This window comes from Aspergillus costaricaensis (genome assembly GCF_003184835.1).
Source record: "Aspergillus costaricaensis CBS 115574 unplaced genomic scaffold BO79scaffold_52, whole genome shotgun sequence".
NCBI lineage: Eukaryota > Fungi > Ascomycota > Eurotiomycetes > Eurotiales > Aspergillaceae > Aspergillus > Aspergillus costaricensis.
The window spans coordinates 1-15404 of NW_020291852.1; the positions used below are offsets into that span (position 1 = coordinate 1).

The 15404-nt window shown below is 47.3% G+C and overlaps 8 protein-coding genes across 8 annotated transcripts; 1 reads left to right on the forward strand and 7 right to left on the reverse strand.

Annotated features, from left to right (window-relative positions):
• Positions 1-781: 781 nt before the first annotated feature.
• Positions 782-1054, reverse strand: BO79DRAFT_160370 (uncharacterized protein; the record flags this gene model as incomplete). The annotated part of the gene is made up of 1 exon (XM_025678985.1): positions 782-1054. The coding sequence occupies one exon, from the start codon at positions 1052-1054 to the stop codon at positions 782-784; it is 273 nt and encodes a 90-aa protein (XP_025534426.1).
• Positions 1055-1813: 759 nt separating this feature from the next.
• Positions 1814-2536, reverse strand: BO79DRAFT_160484 (uncharacterized protein; the record flags this gene model as incomplete). Its single annotated transcript, XM_025678990.1, has 1 exon — positions 1814-2536. The coding sequence occupies one exon, from the start codon at positions 2534-2536 to the stop codon at positions 1814-1816; it is 723 nt and encodes a 240-aa protein (XP_025534427.1).
• Positions 2537-4640: 2104 nt separating this feature from the next.
• On the reverse strand, positions 4641-5459 carry BO79DRAFT_204325 (uncharacterized protein; the record flags this gene model as incomplete). The annotated part of the gene is made up of 2 exons (XM_025681780.1): positions 4641-4782; positions 4852-5459. The coding sequence occupies 2 exons, from the start codon at positions 5457-5459 to the stop codon at positions 4641-4643; spliced, it is 750 nt and encodes a 249-aa protein (XP_025534428.1).
• Positions 5460-5885: 426 nt separating this feature from the next.
• On the reverse strand, positions 5886-6323 carry BO79DRAFT_260036 (uncharacterized protein; the record flags this gene model as incomplete). Its single annotated transcript, XM_025686387.1, has 1 exon — positions 5886-6323. One exon carries the CDS (start codon positions 6321-6323, stop codon positions 5886-5888), a length of 438 nt encoding a protein of 145 aa, XP_025534429.1.
• Positions 6324-6961: 638 nt separating this feature from the next.
• On the reverse strand, positions 6962-7588 carry BO79DRAFT_222375 (uncharacterized protein; the record flags this gene model as incomplete). The annotated part of the gene is made up of 4 exons (XM_025683556.1): positions 6962-7133; positions 7261-7328; positions 7381-7511; positions 7546-7588. 4 exons carry the CDS (start codon positions 7586-7588, stop codon positions 6962-6964), a joined length of 414 nt encoding a protein of 137 aa, XP_025534430.1.
• A 1451-nt stretch (positions 7589-9039) lies between these two features.
• BO79DRAFT_260038 (uncharacterized protein) lies at positions 9040-9797 on the reverse strand (the record flags this gene model as incomplete). Its single annotated transcript, XM_025686388.1, has 2 exons — positions 9040-9695; positions 9788-9797. 2 exons carry the CDS (start codon positions 9795-9797, stop codon positions 9040-9042), a joined length of 666 nt encoding a protein of 221 aa, XP_025534431.1.
• A 479-nt stretch (positions 9798-10276) lies between these two features.
• Positions 10277-12275, reverse strand: BO79DRAFT_241027 (uncharacterized protein). Its single transcript, XM_025685081.1, has 9 exons — positions 12103-12275; positions 12031-12050; positions 11941-11977; positions 11863-11889; positions 11769-11809; positions 11042-11380; positions 10929-10983; positions 10642-10746; positions 10277-10582 (listed from the first exon to the last, which is right to left on the reverse strand). Exons 1-9 carry the CDS (start codon positions 12257-12259, stop codon positions 10290-10292), a joined length of 1074 nt encoding a protein of 357 aa, XP_025534432.1. The 5' UTR covers positions 12260-12275; the 3' UTR covers positions 10277-10289.
• Positions 12276-13669: 1394 nt separating this feature from the next.
• BO79DRAFT_182602 (SDR family oxidoreductase) lies at positions 13670-15330 on the forward strand. The gene is made up of 4 exons (XM_025680233.1): positions 13670-14010; positions 14078-14217; positions 14267-14456; positions 14516-15330. The coding sequence occupies exons 1-4, from the start codon at positions 13725-13727 to the stop codon at positions 15130-15132; spliced, it is 1233 nt and encodes a 410-aa protein (XP_025534433.1). The 5' UTR covers positions 13670-13724; the 3' UTR covers positions 15133-15330.
• Positions 15331-15404: the final 74 nt, after the last annotated feature.

Consider the following 15404-nt stretch of genomic DNA (forward strand, 5'->3'; position numbering starts at 1 on the left):
ACCTTTCGTTCTTCCGCCCAACCCTGAGCCCTCCTCTTCAAGCCATCATCCTGAGCCCACAACGACAATGACACTGAGTCACGCTTTCGGAGGTTCCTGGTGAAAGGCGAAGTCAGTACGCAGTTAGAAAATATCTCCACTCACTCAGCTCACTGAACTAATTCATCTCGCTCTCTTCCCCCTCTCTACCATCCAACGCCCCCTTGAACGTCTTCAAAACTCGTCGTATCGTACTCGTCAAGGTGACACGAAAAGACGGACAATGTCCTATAACGAGGGTTTATATATATCAAGAACAAAGGGCCCCTTCCATCCCACAGGTTGATACCATATACGCCGAGTACCGTCGGCTAACTCGCCAAGTCGATATGAAAGGATGAAACAATATTCTATAGCAAAAATCAGTATATATAAGAGACATAGAGACCTTTCGCCTCACAGTTTAATGTCGTCCTCACTGAGTTTCTCCAGATCTAACTGGTCAACACGATATAAGAGATGAAACGATATCCTATAGCAACGGTTAGTATATAGTATCAGAAACAAAGGGGCCCTTTCACCTCACAGTTTCATGCCGTATACGCTGAGATTCGACAAACTCGTCAGGTCGATGCGGTTAGTCCTAGAGAAACGGCCAGCATTGATCGAAAAGAAGGGACCCTCCCACCCGCCCGCCACACCCACCCTTTAACCCATCTGAAACCCCTCTTCTCTCCCCTATCCTCCTCTTCTTCTTCCGGCTCCCAACTTCACTTCCAGCTCAACAACACCCACCCCGTCCTCACCGCCCTCTCCGTTCTCCTCTCCTCACTCTCTTCTGAACCCGCTTTTCCTCATTCATACCCACTTCCACGTCACGCCTCCGTGATGGGGGCATTGCACGTAGCTTCCTGATGTGGTGGCGTTTGATCAGTAGCTTGTAGAGCCTCACCACACCTAAAAGGGCGTTGCAAATCACGATCACGAAGATCACGAGGAACAGCCACCAAGCGTGGCTGGGGTCCAGCTTCTGCCAAAACAAAAGTGCGGCGTTGGCATCTACCGCCTCAGCCATAATAACTATCTAAAAAAAGAAAGAAAAGGGTATATAAAGGTGAGTGTGGGGTAATGAACGAGTGGATAAAAGTGATGTCGCAAAGAGTGACTTTAATCCTAGATGAAACGAGCGTTGTCAAACGAGCGACTGATTTCGAGAAGAAGAAGAGAGAAGAGAAGAAAAGAGAGGGGATTCGAAGTTTAAGAAGATGTTTTGGCTGCCGTTGAGCAATTCATTGATATTTGAGGAAGGTACGGTCTGTAAAAGGAAAGCACCTATGATACTACCCAAGTACCTGCCAACCTAGCGACACAGAGTCAGCAGGGAAGGCACGCACAACAGAAGGGAAAGGTGTCAAGACAAAAGGCGCAAAGATATATGGATTTGATCTATCTAGATCTCAAGAAGATGGTTGGTGGTTGGAAGAGGTCACGCAGGAAGAAGAGGCGAAGGATCAGCTGACAGCTGCCTGGCTGCAGTGAATGTCTCAACAAAAGGTATGTTAGAATACGTCATTATTTTATAATTACTTTTGTATGACTACGCTTTACTTTGCTGTGCTGTTTAGTTGTGATCAGCTATGGCGACGACCTTTCTACGTCGTAGCGTGCGCTCTTCGTGGTTTACATGTGTCTACAGCGAGTTTGAGAAACTCGACGGCGTTCTGGGCCATACATATTTTGTTCTCCAGACGGTGAAGTACCTGCATAGCTAGCATATACACGGTAGGCTCGGTCAGGCATACGTATGTGAGTTGTATTGAATTCACTCAAATACCTAGGAACATATAGCAGGGAGAGCAGGGTGGGGAGTATAGAACCCCCAGAATTGAATACAGCAAGCACACTCCGCCGTGCAATGACTATGCACCTTGATGCGTACCTTTCCCGAGTCCCTCCACTTTGGCCGTTGATATTCCAACAGAACCTCCTCGCAGCATCCACAGGTACGGCCACAGCAACCTCCCCGATTAGCACACTTCATCCGGCCTTCAACCCATTTAAACGTCCGGCCAGCGTCGTTTCGACGCCAGCGTGGAAGCATAGCATATAAGGCCCACCAACTCCTACTATCCGACAGCTTTTGGCTTATTGCCTCCAAGCGAGCCCGATTCTTGCAAAGCTCTTCGCGCAGCTTGGCCAGATCCCGTTCGAGACTTTCTGGGAATTGGCTCAAGTAGGACGGTGGGACATCTGCTGCCTGCGTCGCTTCATGGCAAGCACTGCACATCTCCTCCTGATACTGACACCGCATGCACCGTCGCCGCCGAAATTGTTGTTGCTGTTGTTGCGCCCCCGCCGTCTTTTTCTCATTTTCTAGACGACGCTGGCGCTGTAGAATGGCAAATCCCAGCGCTTCCTCATCATTGTACTCGGTTATCCATTTCTTGACTGGATCTTTTGGAGTGCCATTGCCAATTCGATCTTTAATCTCCTCAAGACGTTTTTTGTAGTAGTATTCGCATCTGGGCTCTCCCCGAAGCCAGGACCAGAATCGCATCTTGGATGGTGAGGGTGATCAGTGATGAGTGATGAGTGGTGATTGTGATGAGGATGGTGGTAGTGATGAGAGATCAGCAGAAATAATTTGGAAAAGCTGGAGAGATGTCACACAGCAGATATTTAAAGCTACTACACTTGATGATGATGTAGTAATGACTGGCTTATTATGCGCACAGAGGTCATATATTGGCACATAGACATATTTACTGACGAGTGAACAATTACAATAATGCGCTAATCTTTACCACTATAATATTTTGTAAGGTATCTTATCGTATTGACGTTGGCATGATTAGATAAAGTGGTTTGCGTTATTCTTGACATAGCTAATTTTATGCTTCAGTGAGTTCACGCCACGAATGCTATAGACAACATTAGTGATTAAGATTAATTGGTATTCTTCTTCGTTGCTATTATCAAGTGATGAAGCCGACACCGATGCTACGATTTGCCCTTTTTGGAACCATTAGAGCCTTTGCATCATACGGGCCTATTTACGATTTGCAATTGCTTGTCTCTGGGCAGGACACCCATACACCACTGGAAATCGACGGACAACGCTGCATCCCATATTTATAACCCTCATATTGTAATCTGTGGTTGAAGAGTGATGACCGTGCGTCCAAGGTTGGCAAAGAGAATGCTCTTTGTTCAGCCAGTTCCAAAGATCTCTATCTTCGTGAGTATGTAGTTACATATAACTTTCATCCGAAGAAAGAAGCCAGTGCATCGAGACGCTCGATAAAAGCTGCATTAACAATACCTTCATCAGGCCACTTATCTTCCCTGACATATGTAGTATATTCCGTATCATTAGCACCTGCTCAAGAGAAAGACCCAGTCAATCACTGGGACTACCCGATATGTAGCATGTCGGGCCGCTGGGATGCTATTGATTGTAGCAGATTTCGCGCCTGGGTGATCAAGGGAAACAGGACAAGAAGCCAAAATGAGCATTGACCATGAGGTCTTGCTTTTGTTGTTCGGGACAGAGAGTACGGAGCAACAAGAACTGCTTTTTGAGACATGCATGAGTCTAATCCAAGACCAGAGTATCATGGCTTGGCCCAGAAGGCCTTTGCTCCCCAGCCGCAACGAGAGATGCAGCAGCAACCTGGATCATAATTACCGGAACTTTCTCGCATGTATGCTGTACTGACAAGAAACCAACCATGGGCTCCATGCTCGTCACACACATCAACCCTGCTCATAGCCCGTGCTATAAGTGTATATCGACAGTGGCTCCTGGACAGTGACGACAGACGTTGTTCAGGTTTTTGACTTCCGGGGTGAAGTCTCATGCCATGCTGACTGACTTACGGTGAGATCTCTCGAGGGTTTTTGTGAAGCCATATTGGCTCAGAGTACCCCGGGGGTCAGGTTTGTTATCAGCTTGGTAGCATGATACAGGATCTGTATATATAAAGCATACTATCCTAGGATATAAAAAATAAGCCATAACTAGTAAGTAGCTGTACTACCAAATCTGACCAGATAAATCTAACTAATAATTAAATTAAAGGTGTTGATACTACCTCATCTCCGTTGAACTTTCATTTAGCTGGTAGACTCGATAATTCCATATCTGTTTGATTATTATGATACCGGCAGTCAAATCAGATTAGTGACTTAATGTCCTCTAGTTCATTCATATTATAAATCTGAGACACTGCGCAAGGAGTTAATTCTAGATAGTAGCTAACAGATCAGTCCTGTAACTGAATACATAGGCTGACATGTAGTCTCAAGTCCTTTTATTCGACTCGAACTAGCCAATGTTCCATATAAATTTGTCCTCCTTTGACATGTTCTAAACGCGACTTGCGCTGGCAAGGCTCTTGAATATTGAGGATTGATAGTACCTCTCACCCCTGGGGGTATATCGCTGACATTAGCCTTCTCATTAACTGGGAGCTCCTCGTAGGCCTTTCTGCGTGCTGCCATAGTTTTGATGAGTTTGAGCAGAGCATACTTTCGATGCTGGCCGGCATCGAGTGTGAAATTGTAGAAAGTGTTGTTCTTGGACTGCGCCGGTAATAGGGTAAGGTCATAGAAACTTGGTTCTTCAAATCTACCATGCCAGATACGCGACTTTCTAGAAGCTACCAAACCCAAGTTTCATCCGGAGTCCCCCTACCATCGCACCCCTTAGGAGGACGGACCAGGCCCCACCCCTGCCAGAACTTCGGCGTCCAGTTCTTGTTCTCGATGCCTTCGTAGGCCAAGAACCACCCAACGAAGTACCTGAACCATAGTTAAACTGGTCAGCATGTGAGATAGTAAATGGAGTACGAGGTTTTCCAGTTGACTTACAAGGTGGACGTGGGCGCGTGCCAGACAAGATTTCGAGCCTTCCCAGGATACGGGTCGAAGCCCCACGGATAGAGCTTCATGCGCCCCTCTTTGAATCTCTCCCGGATAAGATCCCTCTCAGGTCGATCCAAGGCCCAGAAGACGTCAGCTCCCCGGTGGTCCCCGAGCTGCACCCCGGGCACAATCTCATACACGACGTAAATAAGGAAGCCATCTGGGACAGAACCACTCTCGTCCTGTTTGATGACTTTTTCTTCAAGTAGACGGGGGACAATCAGAGGGCGTTTGTGGGGCAGTGATTGGTAGACTCGGAGTTCAGCGGGGCGCCACGACGTATTAGCTTGCCGAGCTCGCATCCTGGCCGACTCGGCTTCCGTGCCCCCGTTCATTATCTGCTTATAGATGCGCATATACGCCTTAGTGCGCGAACCTTTCTTCTCAACAAGGAGGCGTATCGCTGTCCAAGAGGGCCCCACCCTAGCGAGGTGGTCATCGTGGTCGTGTTGGAAGGCGTGCTCGCTGATAGCCTCCTGGACAACCCATTCGTTATTTAGCTTTATCTTTGATCCTGGACCAATTTCTTCCTGGGAGAACCACTTTGAACGCATTGTTGCTTTAGACTTATTCCAAGGCATGATCGGAAAGACCTTTCAAAATATTACTCTGCTTTTCGCGATGGAAACTCAGTCTCTGCAACATGTTATCTGTGGGACAGACTATAAGCATTTATTAGACTTAACACGATGCATTACCTAATTGTGATACAGCCCTTCGGAAACTTAACCCAGGCGACAAAGTAGTAAAGTTGAAATGGTATCGGCTCATCAGTATCTGCCGAAAGCCCCTAGTGGCCGTGCAAGTTCCGACGGTAGGCCATAATGACATAGTAATAGTAAGTTTACTATGTCACTTCCATAGCCGAGATCGAGTTATGAGCTTATTTATCATTAGCCCCTCTTCCCAATCAAGGCAGCTTGGCAGCGGAGGGGATATCCGCCCAAAAGTGTTCATCATCAATCGCTGGAGTATCTTTCTCAGCCGATAGGAGATGGGGTAACATCATTCTCCTTAGCGAGAATATGCTTGCTTCGAAATTCACGGCTGCAGAGAATCATTTCGGCCACACAATTTATACAGACCGGCTGCCAAAATTTTAGCTCTTGCCTGCTCTGCATGCCCTTCATTCGGGGGTTCGCCTGATCAACAAAACCCAGGTTCACGCAGGCCTCCTCATGATTATCGAATTGATATTCTTGGGCATCCAGCCACTTCTCATGCACCAAGATCCTCTTGTAATCCTCTAATGTCGGTTGTATGAGCAGGTCATTTGAATCCGTACTGCTGTCAAAAGACCACTGGAGATTCTCTGCGATCTGATATGCGCTTGACTCGAAAACGCAGTTTTCCAGAATTTTCGAGATATCCACTGCTCGCTTGACCTGCTTGCGTGGTCTCTGCAGTATCACCGGCATCTTCTACCGCTGAAGCAGATATACAATGCCATCCTTCTCTCTAAAGTGTTGGGTGATTCTGAAGGCATTGTAGCTTCATAGCGGACCTTTCACATGTGTTGGGTCTACTTACCGATTTTCCGGATTATCAGTTTCATTTTCCTTGTGACATCAGTATTTCGGTGGATGGCATTCCTGGTGTTCTCTTTCTTAGAAATGATGACTTGTAGCGGCAACTCCAGCTTGCCTCACCCGTAACATTGCGATTGAAGACGGGAGGATGAGATACAAGGGATAATGGGGCGCATCACTTCTGAGTTTGTAGCTCAACTTGATGTGCAGTATATATCAGTTGCTGCTAGTATCAGAAACGGTAGAGATCGTATGTATAGTCAGTCTCGGAGCCAGTGAAATCCCACAATGGGTGTCTTTGCGTTGCCTTATCAGTGACATCACTCAAGGGTTATATTTCCCACTATCTGATATTTCGTGCATAGTAGAAGCCAGAGACAGAAGGCCGAGATCCCACCATCCCGTCTGCTACCGAAATAATAGGCTTGCTTTAATCTTTAGATGTGCAAACAGAGACCATGAAATCAACAGACGTGACTACTCATGGATTAGTATAAAGGCGGGGGGGGAAATCAGCTCCGATCTTATTAGTGGACCCAATCGGCAGCGCTGAGCCCTGCGTTCGGCGGATCATAAGTCGCTGCAGTATTTTCCTCAAGCGATAAAATGATATTGATGTGCTTGGTGACAAACTCCCGACTGCAGAGCAACCGCTCGTCCTCTGTCCCGGGAGGGGCCCCAACAATCTGGCGTACACGGCTGTTGGTGAATATTTAAACTTATGTTTGCATCTGGATCATGGAACGCGCGCATGTTTCCGCGCATTCCGGGATCAGTGAAATGGGAACAACGTTGGACCACCATGGCCTAGTGGTGATAGTGTAACATTGCGATGTAGATTTGCCAGTCTTCTCCTTTCACCATTATGATATTCTCGGTGGGAAATAGCATAAGCTATTACTGTTAGCATGTCTCTTCTGATCTAAGTTAGAAAGATATTACATACAGACTTCTTCAGTTCTTCGTCTCTCCACTGGTTGTCGTGTGCAACAATGTCCCAGAGTTCACTGAGAAAGTTGACTGTAGCAACATTCTTGTCTTCCTTGCTCAGCTCTGCATGTGGGCTGATATTGTCCTCTGGAAGTTCACAATTCACGAGATGTTCTCTTACTTCGCTTGACCACTTGAATGTTATAGGACTGATTGCTCTTCATGACCTGAAATATCTCCAGTATCTTCAAATATGAGTGGTTTTCGCAATGTCCAGCTTTCTTACCCAGAGACAATGGGGAAAATATGGGCAAACTCAACTTTGATTGAATTAACCACCCTCTCGTTTCGAATTGCTCCAGAAGAATTTTGTTGACTCGACTGTTATATCCCGTAAAGAAAACGGGTAAACATGCGCAACGTCACAATAATCACCCGGTGTCTGTGTGATTACACACGAGACATCTCTTTGCTTGCATTTTATAACTGTTAGTATAGGACTAGGAACTTCTTTAGATGTCTTACAATCTTTCTCGCTGCCTCGTCTCTTCTCAATCTTTTAGATGGGACTGGGGACTCAATTGACGCAGCGGGACGCTTGTTCTTGTTAGGAGTATTTATAGGAGTACTAAACGGGCTATCTATTAGAGATGATTTCACTTCCCGGGGCTCCTCGGAGTCTGAAAGAGCTGTCTGTAATGCCAATTTCGGTTTCGATATCTTAGTCGCCGAATAGAGCTCTGTGGCTGCACCAGAAACAACTGGATGGCAAGAACCCAATTTCTTATTCGTAGGACTGGTTCTCCCCTATGTTTCTGAAGGGATAGTTTATCGGGGTCATTTTGCCAGATTTTGGGCAGCAGATATGAAACTCTACCAGTCTTCTAGTTCGCAATATATAGTATCATTAGTAAACAACATTGACACAGTGACCGGCACTCGTGCCTTAACTAGGCTTGGAGATTTCGATATATCTTGTGGCTTTGGAATGTGTCCAACTCTAGTGGAAAGATGCAGTACGATAGAAGACGTTGAATTGAGAGACGTATGGTCGGTCTCATACCTCCTGTCCATAATCATAAGATTGTAATTTTTTTTTCGAAGCTATAAATCTAATGAAGCATACAGATGTTCAGTATTTCTAGTATGATCATATTCCCAACCTCATCAAGATGCTTAGTTGTTTATGTTATAGATGCAGCAAGGCCAGGAAAATCAAGGTGTTGGAAGAAGAGAAGAAGAAGCTTCGGGGGGAAAGGAGGGCATTTATATACCTCTTCGAGTACGGTGAATCTTCAGGCAGAGGTGATAGGGCTTCATTCCCACCCCTGCCTGATGATACTGTTTTGCCAGTTCATGTTGGTATTCAAGTATTTGCCTTCACTACCTCTATCACTATCTTCCTTCACTCTGCATGAGATGGGAAACGGGAATGCCTGGGATCGGGTTGCGTTGGATGCGAAAAGCCCTGGCTCTAACTGAGGTACGGGGTTGGTGCAGATGCATATATCGGAATATTAGATTTTACAGTTAGCTCAGTCGCCCTTCAAGGTCACTGCCCAGTAATAGGAGTTTGTAGCAGGCACAGCAGTAAAACAATGATCTAAGTCTATCAAGGTCTGATTATACACTAGCGGCTAGTCCCAAGTTCTAAGAGTATGTGGCTGTATTCGTCTCAATCCGCCTTATACTTCTCCAACACCTCATCCCCTTCATCATCCGACTCTCCCAGTTCATTCAGAGCATTCAACGCAGCATCCAACTCCTTCCCATTCCCTAACTCATCCAAAACGAACAACAGATTCTTCGTTTTGACAATCGGCCCGTCTGTCGTCTTGACCAGCATCGAAAGAGGTCGCGGTGCCATTACTGATCTCTCCACCTGCAGATACAGCCCTATTCGTGACCCAGTGCCCGAGAGCGACGTAGAAGGCTGCGAGTCAGCCAACGCAAGCAGGCCATCACCCTCTTCTGCCGAGATACCCTGCGGAGGCTCGTCAGAAACCCTATGAACCAGCGTCATCCGAAGCCCGAGAGGCATTTCCTCGGCGACGACGACCTCTCTGGCCTCGTGGTGAGAAGTTATGCTAGCTTTGCATTTTGTCCCGGAAGGGCCGGGACCGGAGCCTGATGCTGGGCGAATTTGGATTTCCGTAGTACTAGGACCGGTTTGGTTTTCGAAAAGAAGGTTTTCTGGATCGTTTACTGATTGGGGCCAGAATATATGTGCTAAGGTAGAGTGGTTGTGGAGGATTTGTTGGACGTCTTCTAAGCTGAGGGTGGAGGGGATGTGGTAGTATGATGTCTTGGCGTGCTTGGTGGAATAGAAGACTGATGGGTTGTTAAAAACCGGAATACTTTCTATGACCCACCGAAGCTAATAGCTCGGGATGAGGGGGAGATCTGGGAGTGGATTGACTAACAGGAATTCATGGTGATGGCGGGGATGCCAGGTAATGGGGAATTTGGGCTGGCTTTGATTATGATATCAGGCTTCGGTTTCTATTTTTCTATTTTCGGCGGAAGAGTCGGAAGCATTTCGGATGTATGCGGTTAGATAGAGGTGTATTTGGTAATTGCAGGTGATTGTTTAGAGGTCGGAAAAAGGTATAGTAATTGGGAAAGGTGATGGAACCACGTTCCGTGGGACAGACGGCGGAGATGCAGTGACAGGCGGCTCTAACCGACTCGAGGAGTCCCTGCCAAGAGGAGGGGAGAGAAGCACATGAAGAAAGAATATGCAGTGAACCGTAGCAATGCAGACGATGAAGAGACGGTGACGGATTTCACTAGTCCGGTGGGTCTGAAATCTTTCCACTTTGAGCCTGCGATTGTCACATTTTCTAACAAACGTGCCGCGTCTACAACAGTCGCAAGTTCCTCACTTGGATTTCATCTGCTGCTCTAATTATAGTGATCAAATCTTCAAATATTTACATGGTGCGGGTCCAGTCGAGCTTCCGCATCTATATCAGTGACCTCCCAGTGGATGTCTGTTTTAAGCATAATACCATCGCCATCATGTAATGCATCTTGGCTCTCACCTAACCGGCTTTCGCTCATACGCTGGCGGGAGACTGCGCGGAATGGCGCGCTGAATCTTTTCGCATTGCTCTGTCCTGAATAGGTTGGATTATGCGCGTAGGACGGGCCCAACATTCGTGGGAGGTAGCGCTTCACAAAAACATATAATGCTGGAGTGGAGCCGCAGAATATGGCTATAGGTATAATATTCAGTCCTAGGCCTGAGGCGTTAGGGACGGGAAAGGGTACGTACCGACGTAGGCTTCGATGCCACACCAATTAAGTGAGGCAGCCAGCACGTATGTTTCGTCTGGATTGTTGGCTAGTTGCAAGACTGTGTGGTATCTCACGCAAGCAGCTGCATTGGTTAATCAGAAAATGGTTCTAGAAGAAAAGAAAGAAGAATAAAAAAAGATAGTGGAAAGGAGATGGGAAAGTGGCAGAGTAAAGCGAAGAGAAAAGAGAGAGAGAACGAGTGGAAGGAGTGAGACCAAAGAGTGAGAGGAAAGAAAAACATCAATGACAGAACAGACAACGTACCAGCTATAGACAAAAGGCCTACACTAAAAACTCCCAATACTGCAATCTTCTTTCGCTGCAAGATGATGATCAGTAGGTAGCAAAAGAGTAGGGAAGAGTATCTTTGTACTTACCAAAGAGATACGAACACGCCATAGCATCGGAATGGGAACAGCCCAGATGAGAATATCCATGACAATGACGAGGATGCCATTAACTTCATAGAACTTCTGCTGGGACGCCGTTGACATGCAATGTCCTGACTTGGCCGAATTCCAAAATTTAGAAGGTGGTATGCAGGAGATTGTATCAACGAAGAAGCTTGAGATCGATACTCCCAGAACTATGAAGATAACGGAGTACACAAGCCATAGCATGAAACGTCGTGTTTCGAGCCGGAGATAGAACCATAGGAGAGATAGCTTGATGAAACACAATCCCAGCACGTAGAGGAGGCGTGTAGCCCATATACACTGATTATAGTCAGCAGGGCATACTCTTCCTAGGCCTGGCGTTATAACTTGTGAGCTGCTACCACCACACCGGCCAGGCTACCTCCATATACCAGTCTTCGCTCATGCCACACCTTCTGCCTAATGTAGAAGGCAAGGCTTGTTTTCTGTAGATATAGAAACACTTCACCTTCCCATCCATTTCAGATCCTGCTGGGGTCCCGATCTAGCAGCCGATTGACCAATATAATGCCTGAGACGCATGTAGATGCCTTAGGCGACAAATTCTCGCACAGACGGCGACATACATAAAGTGGCAGGTAGGGTAGGTGGAGGGTGTGGCATAAGCGAAGGCTAGTATGTGGAGGCAGCCTGGCTGGTGTGGCTGTAGCGTATCCCTATAACTTGCCTTGAACATAGGGACCCGATCTTCGATAGGAACATCTGAATCTTGATTTCACATTAGAAGGAGGTAAATTCAAGAGGACTAGTAAATGGCGTACAGTGTTTTCCAACGCCATAATATGCGGCTGCCGTGGTCAATAACTCAATTACCTAAGTCTTTACGTGCTTGGACCTACCCACAATCGATGCGATGGAGAGACCGTATGTTAAGATCTGATTGAAAGGTCAACACCTGATGGAGCATTGGGCCGTCGCTGTATGCTTACAGTTCCGATTACCATAAGGACTGCATGTCGGTTAGCGAATATGGGAGGACATGGGTACGGTATTCGGCTCACCGTCATCAGCTCCCCACGCGCGCAGCAAAATTGTCCTGACATAGACGCGAAGGGCAATTACGGCCGAGGTAAATGCCATAAATGCTACCCCAATCCCAAGCACCGTCGTTTGCTGCCCCGTGAAGGACGTACCCTTTTCCAGCGATCGCGGCAGCATCTCGAGACCTTGCAACGACAGCCAGTGCTCAAGAAGCCTCTCTCGCGATCGGAGTGCGACATTTCCTTATATCATATGTCGGCTTAGACCAACTTTGGAGCAAGAGAAGCGGCCCATTACATTCGCCTAACTAACCAGGGTCATGCCGGTAGGGTTTATGTTCCAGACTTCTGTGGAGGAGGAGGTCGAATTAACAGGGGTTCCTCAAGTGTTTGATTGGACTGTGGGAGGGAGTAAGTACAAGGATGCTGCCATGTTGTCTCCAACTACTCGGCCGAGGGGGAAGGGATCACCACTCATGATATTACTGATTGCCTCGGAGTTCGGGTTGGACAGCAACAGCCATACGCCGATTAAATGAAGTCAAGACAAATCATAACTAATTAGGCAAGAGACATATCTAGCCTTAGGTCCCACAGTAAGCACGGGTGAATCGCATCGAGGGCTAAAGCAGGAGCAAGGAACTAGATGCACTTTTAGTTTAATTGTCGATGGATAGTTTAGTGGGAAGCCCACAACGGGATGGCTTGATCCCGGTCCTATAATGAGCCTAGCGCCCTGTCACGGGGCCTAGCTTCCTTTCCAGTCTCTGATGTCTCTCCCTTTTCTTGTTCTCTCCGTTCTCTTTCAATTTACCCATAGTCTTCTCCAGGCCTAGCATTGGGCTTAGGTAGATCTGCAGTCGCAGATACTTACACAAGTTTTTCTCTGAAAGAAAGGGGCATGTCTGGTGACAAGAGAAACTTTGTGGGCACATCTAGAATCTAGTCTACAATTCCGAAGGCTGCCATAAGGCCCAATGATTCTCGGCCGTGGACCTAAGAGCCCACATAATGAGAGCACCACTGGTCGCCGGACATGAAGTGTTTCCACATTGTTAGCCAGCTGAGGCAGACGACCGGTTCGTTGCACTTAGTGGGGCAAAAGAACGGCTTCAAGTTGGTGCGCACACGGGTGGATATGAACACCAATCTATGACCAACTAGGCATAGGAAACTTGGAAACAGTAGCTGGCTACGGACAAACATGTGCACATTCGATTTCATCATTAATCTAACTCAGAGGCCGGGCCACTTTCTGGTATCTCTGTCAAAGCCTTGGAATCGGCGACTAATATGACATGTTAGTTTTAGTTTTTCGAAACTATGTCCACTAAAAGGCTCCGTCCGGTGTTATAATTGCCCCCGTTTCTTAACAAAGTACTCTATAATAAAACGGGATCGAGTTATTACTGGATCTGGCATCTCGCCTATCGAAGAATGATGGGGTCATATGTCGCCCGCTGGATTAGGATGCCATGGCGGAGCGTACGACCAATCCCTTACGGCTCTGTCAATTATGACGGCGGGTCATTCTTGGTCTTCTTATTCCACCTAAAATTTACTTCTAATGATAAAAGGGGCGTGGGGGAGACCCCTTTCTTCCTCTCAAGTTGAATCTCATTATACCTTAAGCGTGGTTCACAATGGGCAGTATCTCTGGCGACAAAGTCGCTTTGGTTTTCGGCGCAAGTGGGATATCCGGCTGGGCTGTGACTAGAAGCCTGCTGGAATATCCAACTCACAGCACTTTTTCAAGGGTGATCGGCTTGACGCATCGGCCCCAAACGCGGGGACAACTAGGCCTCCCCGATGATCCGAGATTGGAGGTGTATTCAGGCATTAACCTACGGGGTAGCCTGGATGAAGTGATGAGCCAAATGCGTGAAACAATCCCGCAGCTAGATCAGATCACCCATGTATACTATCTCGGTAAGACATCATTTATTAATAGGTGACCGCGTAGGGTATGGTGTGAGTATCTCTACTAACATCTCAGCGTACTCCAATGCTACCGCATACACCGAAAATGTGATGGACATCAAGAGCATCAACGTTGCCATGACCTACAATGCTGTCCATGCCTGCGATACACTGTGTAAAAACATGGCCTTCTTCGTGCTGCAAACAGGTACCAATGTATGCTATACCCTGAAAGTATCGAGTCAACAATAACCTAACTGAATAGTACTACGGCGTCGCGGTTTTTCAACACATCGACAAGCTCACCTTCAATACACCTCTGAGGGAAGACGCCCCGCGTGTCCGATCCCCATACGGTGACGAGATTTTCTACTATGGCCAGGTTGACTTGATCCGAGAAGCAGCTCAGGGGAAGAGCTGGGGCTGGTGTGAAGTCCGCCCAGACCAAATCATAGGTAGGGACACGCCTACCATGAGATACTAGGTTAGACTGTGCTAACAAGAGGATACCCAGGCCATGTACCCAGTACCACAAGCATGACCACAGTCGAGCCAATAGCTCTCTACCTCTCACTTTACCGTTACGTGTACGGCCACGGCGCTACTGTTCCGTTTCCAGGAACGCCCACCAATTATGTCTACACGTTCACAGATTCATCTCAAGACATAATCTCGCGAGCAGAGATTTATCTCTCTGTCGTGAAACCACACGAAGCCAATGGCGAAGCATTCAACATCGCAGACACGGCCACTCCAGGCCCATGGTGCGCCAAATGGCCTATCCTCGCGGAGTACTTCGGCCTGAAGGCCACAGGACCAACGCAGGAGGACTACGCAGCGATCGATAAGTGGTGGTACGACCACCAGGACGACTACGATCGCATGTGCAAGGAGTACGGTCTCCAAAAGCGGGATATCAGACCAGAAACCTGGCTCTTCGTCTACGCCGGGTTCAAACTATTGGATCGAAATCGCGAATTCAGCTTGGACAAGATCCGTAGCTTTGGGTTCACGGAGGAGAGGTCAGTAGGCAAGGGCCATATCTTGGCGTTTGACCGTATGGCCAAGGTTGGGGTGATTCCAACTAGAACGCAGCTTTTGCCGTCGACTGGTGTACAACCGAACTTGTAGTGCGAGCACACTTTATTTGATTTGCAGTGTAGGATATGCTATCAATTGACGGATTATCTGTTTTGCCGGATTTGGTTTCAGCCTTTTCATCTTTCTGTTGGCCTTCCAGGGGAAATGTGGAAGATTGTATGCATAGTCTTACTAGTTTAGCACTATACATTTGGGAAGCGCTACCGCCACACCAGCCTTCACTCATATCACACCCTCAACCTATCTTAGAAGGCAAAGATGATTCCAAATAAGGTAAGACTCACTTCTGAGCCTGCGAAACT

What these genes read in the sequence shown, in the direction of transcription:
- BO79DRAFT_241027 (XM_025685081.1), bottom strand. Translation starts at nt 12,259, where the DNA reads ATGCTGCCGCGATCGCTGGAAAAGGGTACGTCCTTCACGGGGCAGCAA. An exon ending in TCCTTATGGTAATCGGAACT is followed by an intron (nt 11,978 to 12,030) that starts GTAAGCATACAG and finishes CCTTTCAATCAG; the next exon opens with ATCTTAACATACGGTCTCTC. An exon ending in CTCCATCGCATCGATTGTGG is followed by an intron (nt 11,890 to 11,940) that starts GTAGGTCCAAGC and finishes TGACCACGGCAG; the next exon opens with CCGCATATTATGGCGTTGGA.
- BO79DRAFT_182602 (XM_025680233.1), top strand. Translation starts at nt 13,725, where the DNA reads ATGGGCAGTATCTCTGGCGACAAAGTCGCTTTGGTTTTCGGCGCAAGT. An exon ending in CACCCATGTATACTATCTCG is followed by an intron (nt 14,011 to 14,077) that starts GTAAGACATCAT and finishes CTAACATCTCAG; the next exon opens with CGTACTCCAATGCTACCGCA. An exon ending in TGCTGCAAACAGGTACCAAT is followed by an intron (nt 14,218 to 14,266) that starts GTATGCTATACC and finishes CTAACTGAATAG; the next exon opens with TACTACGGCGTCGCGGTTTT.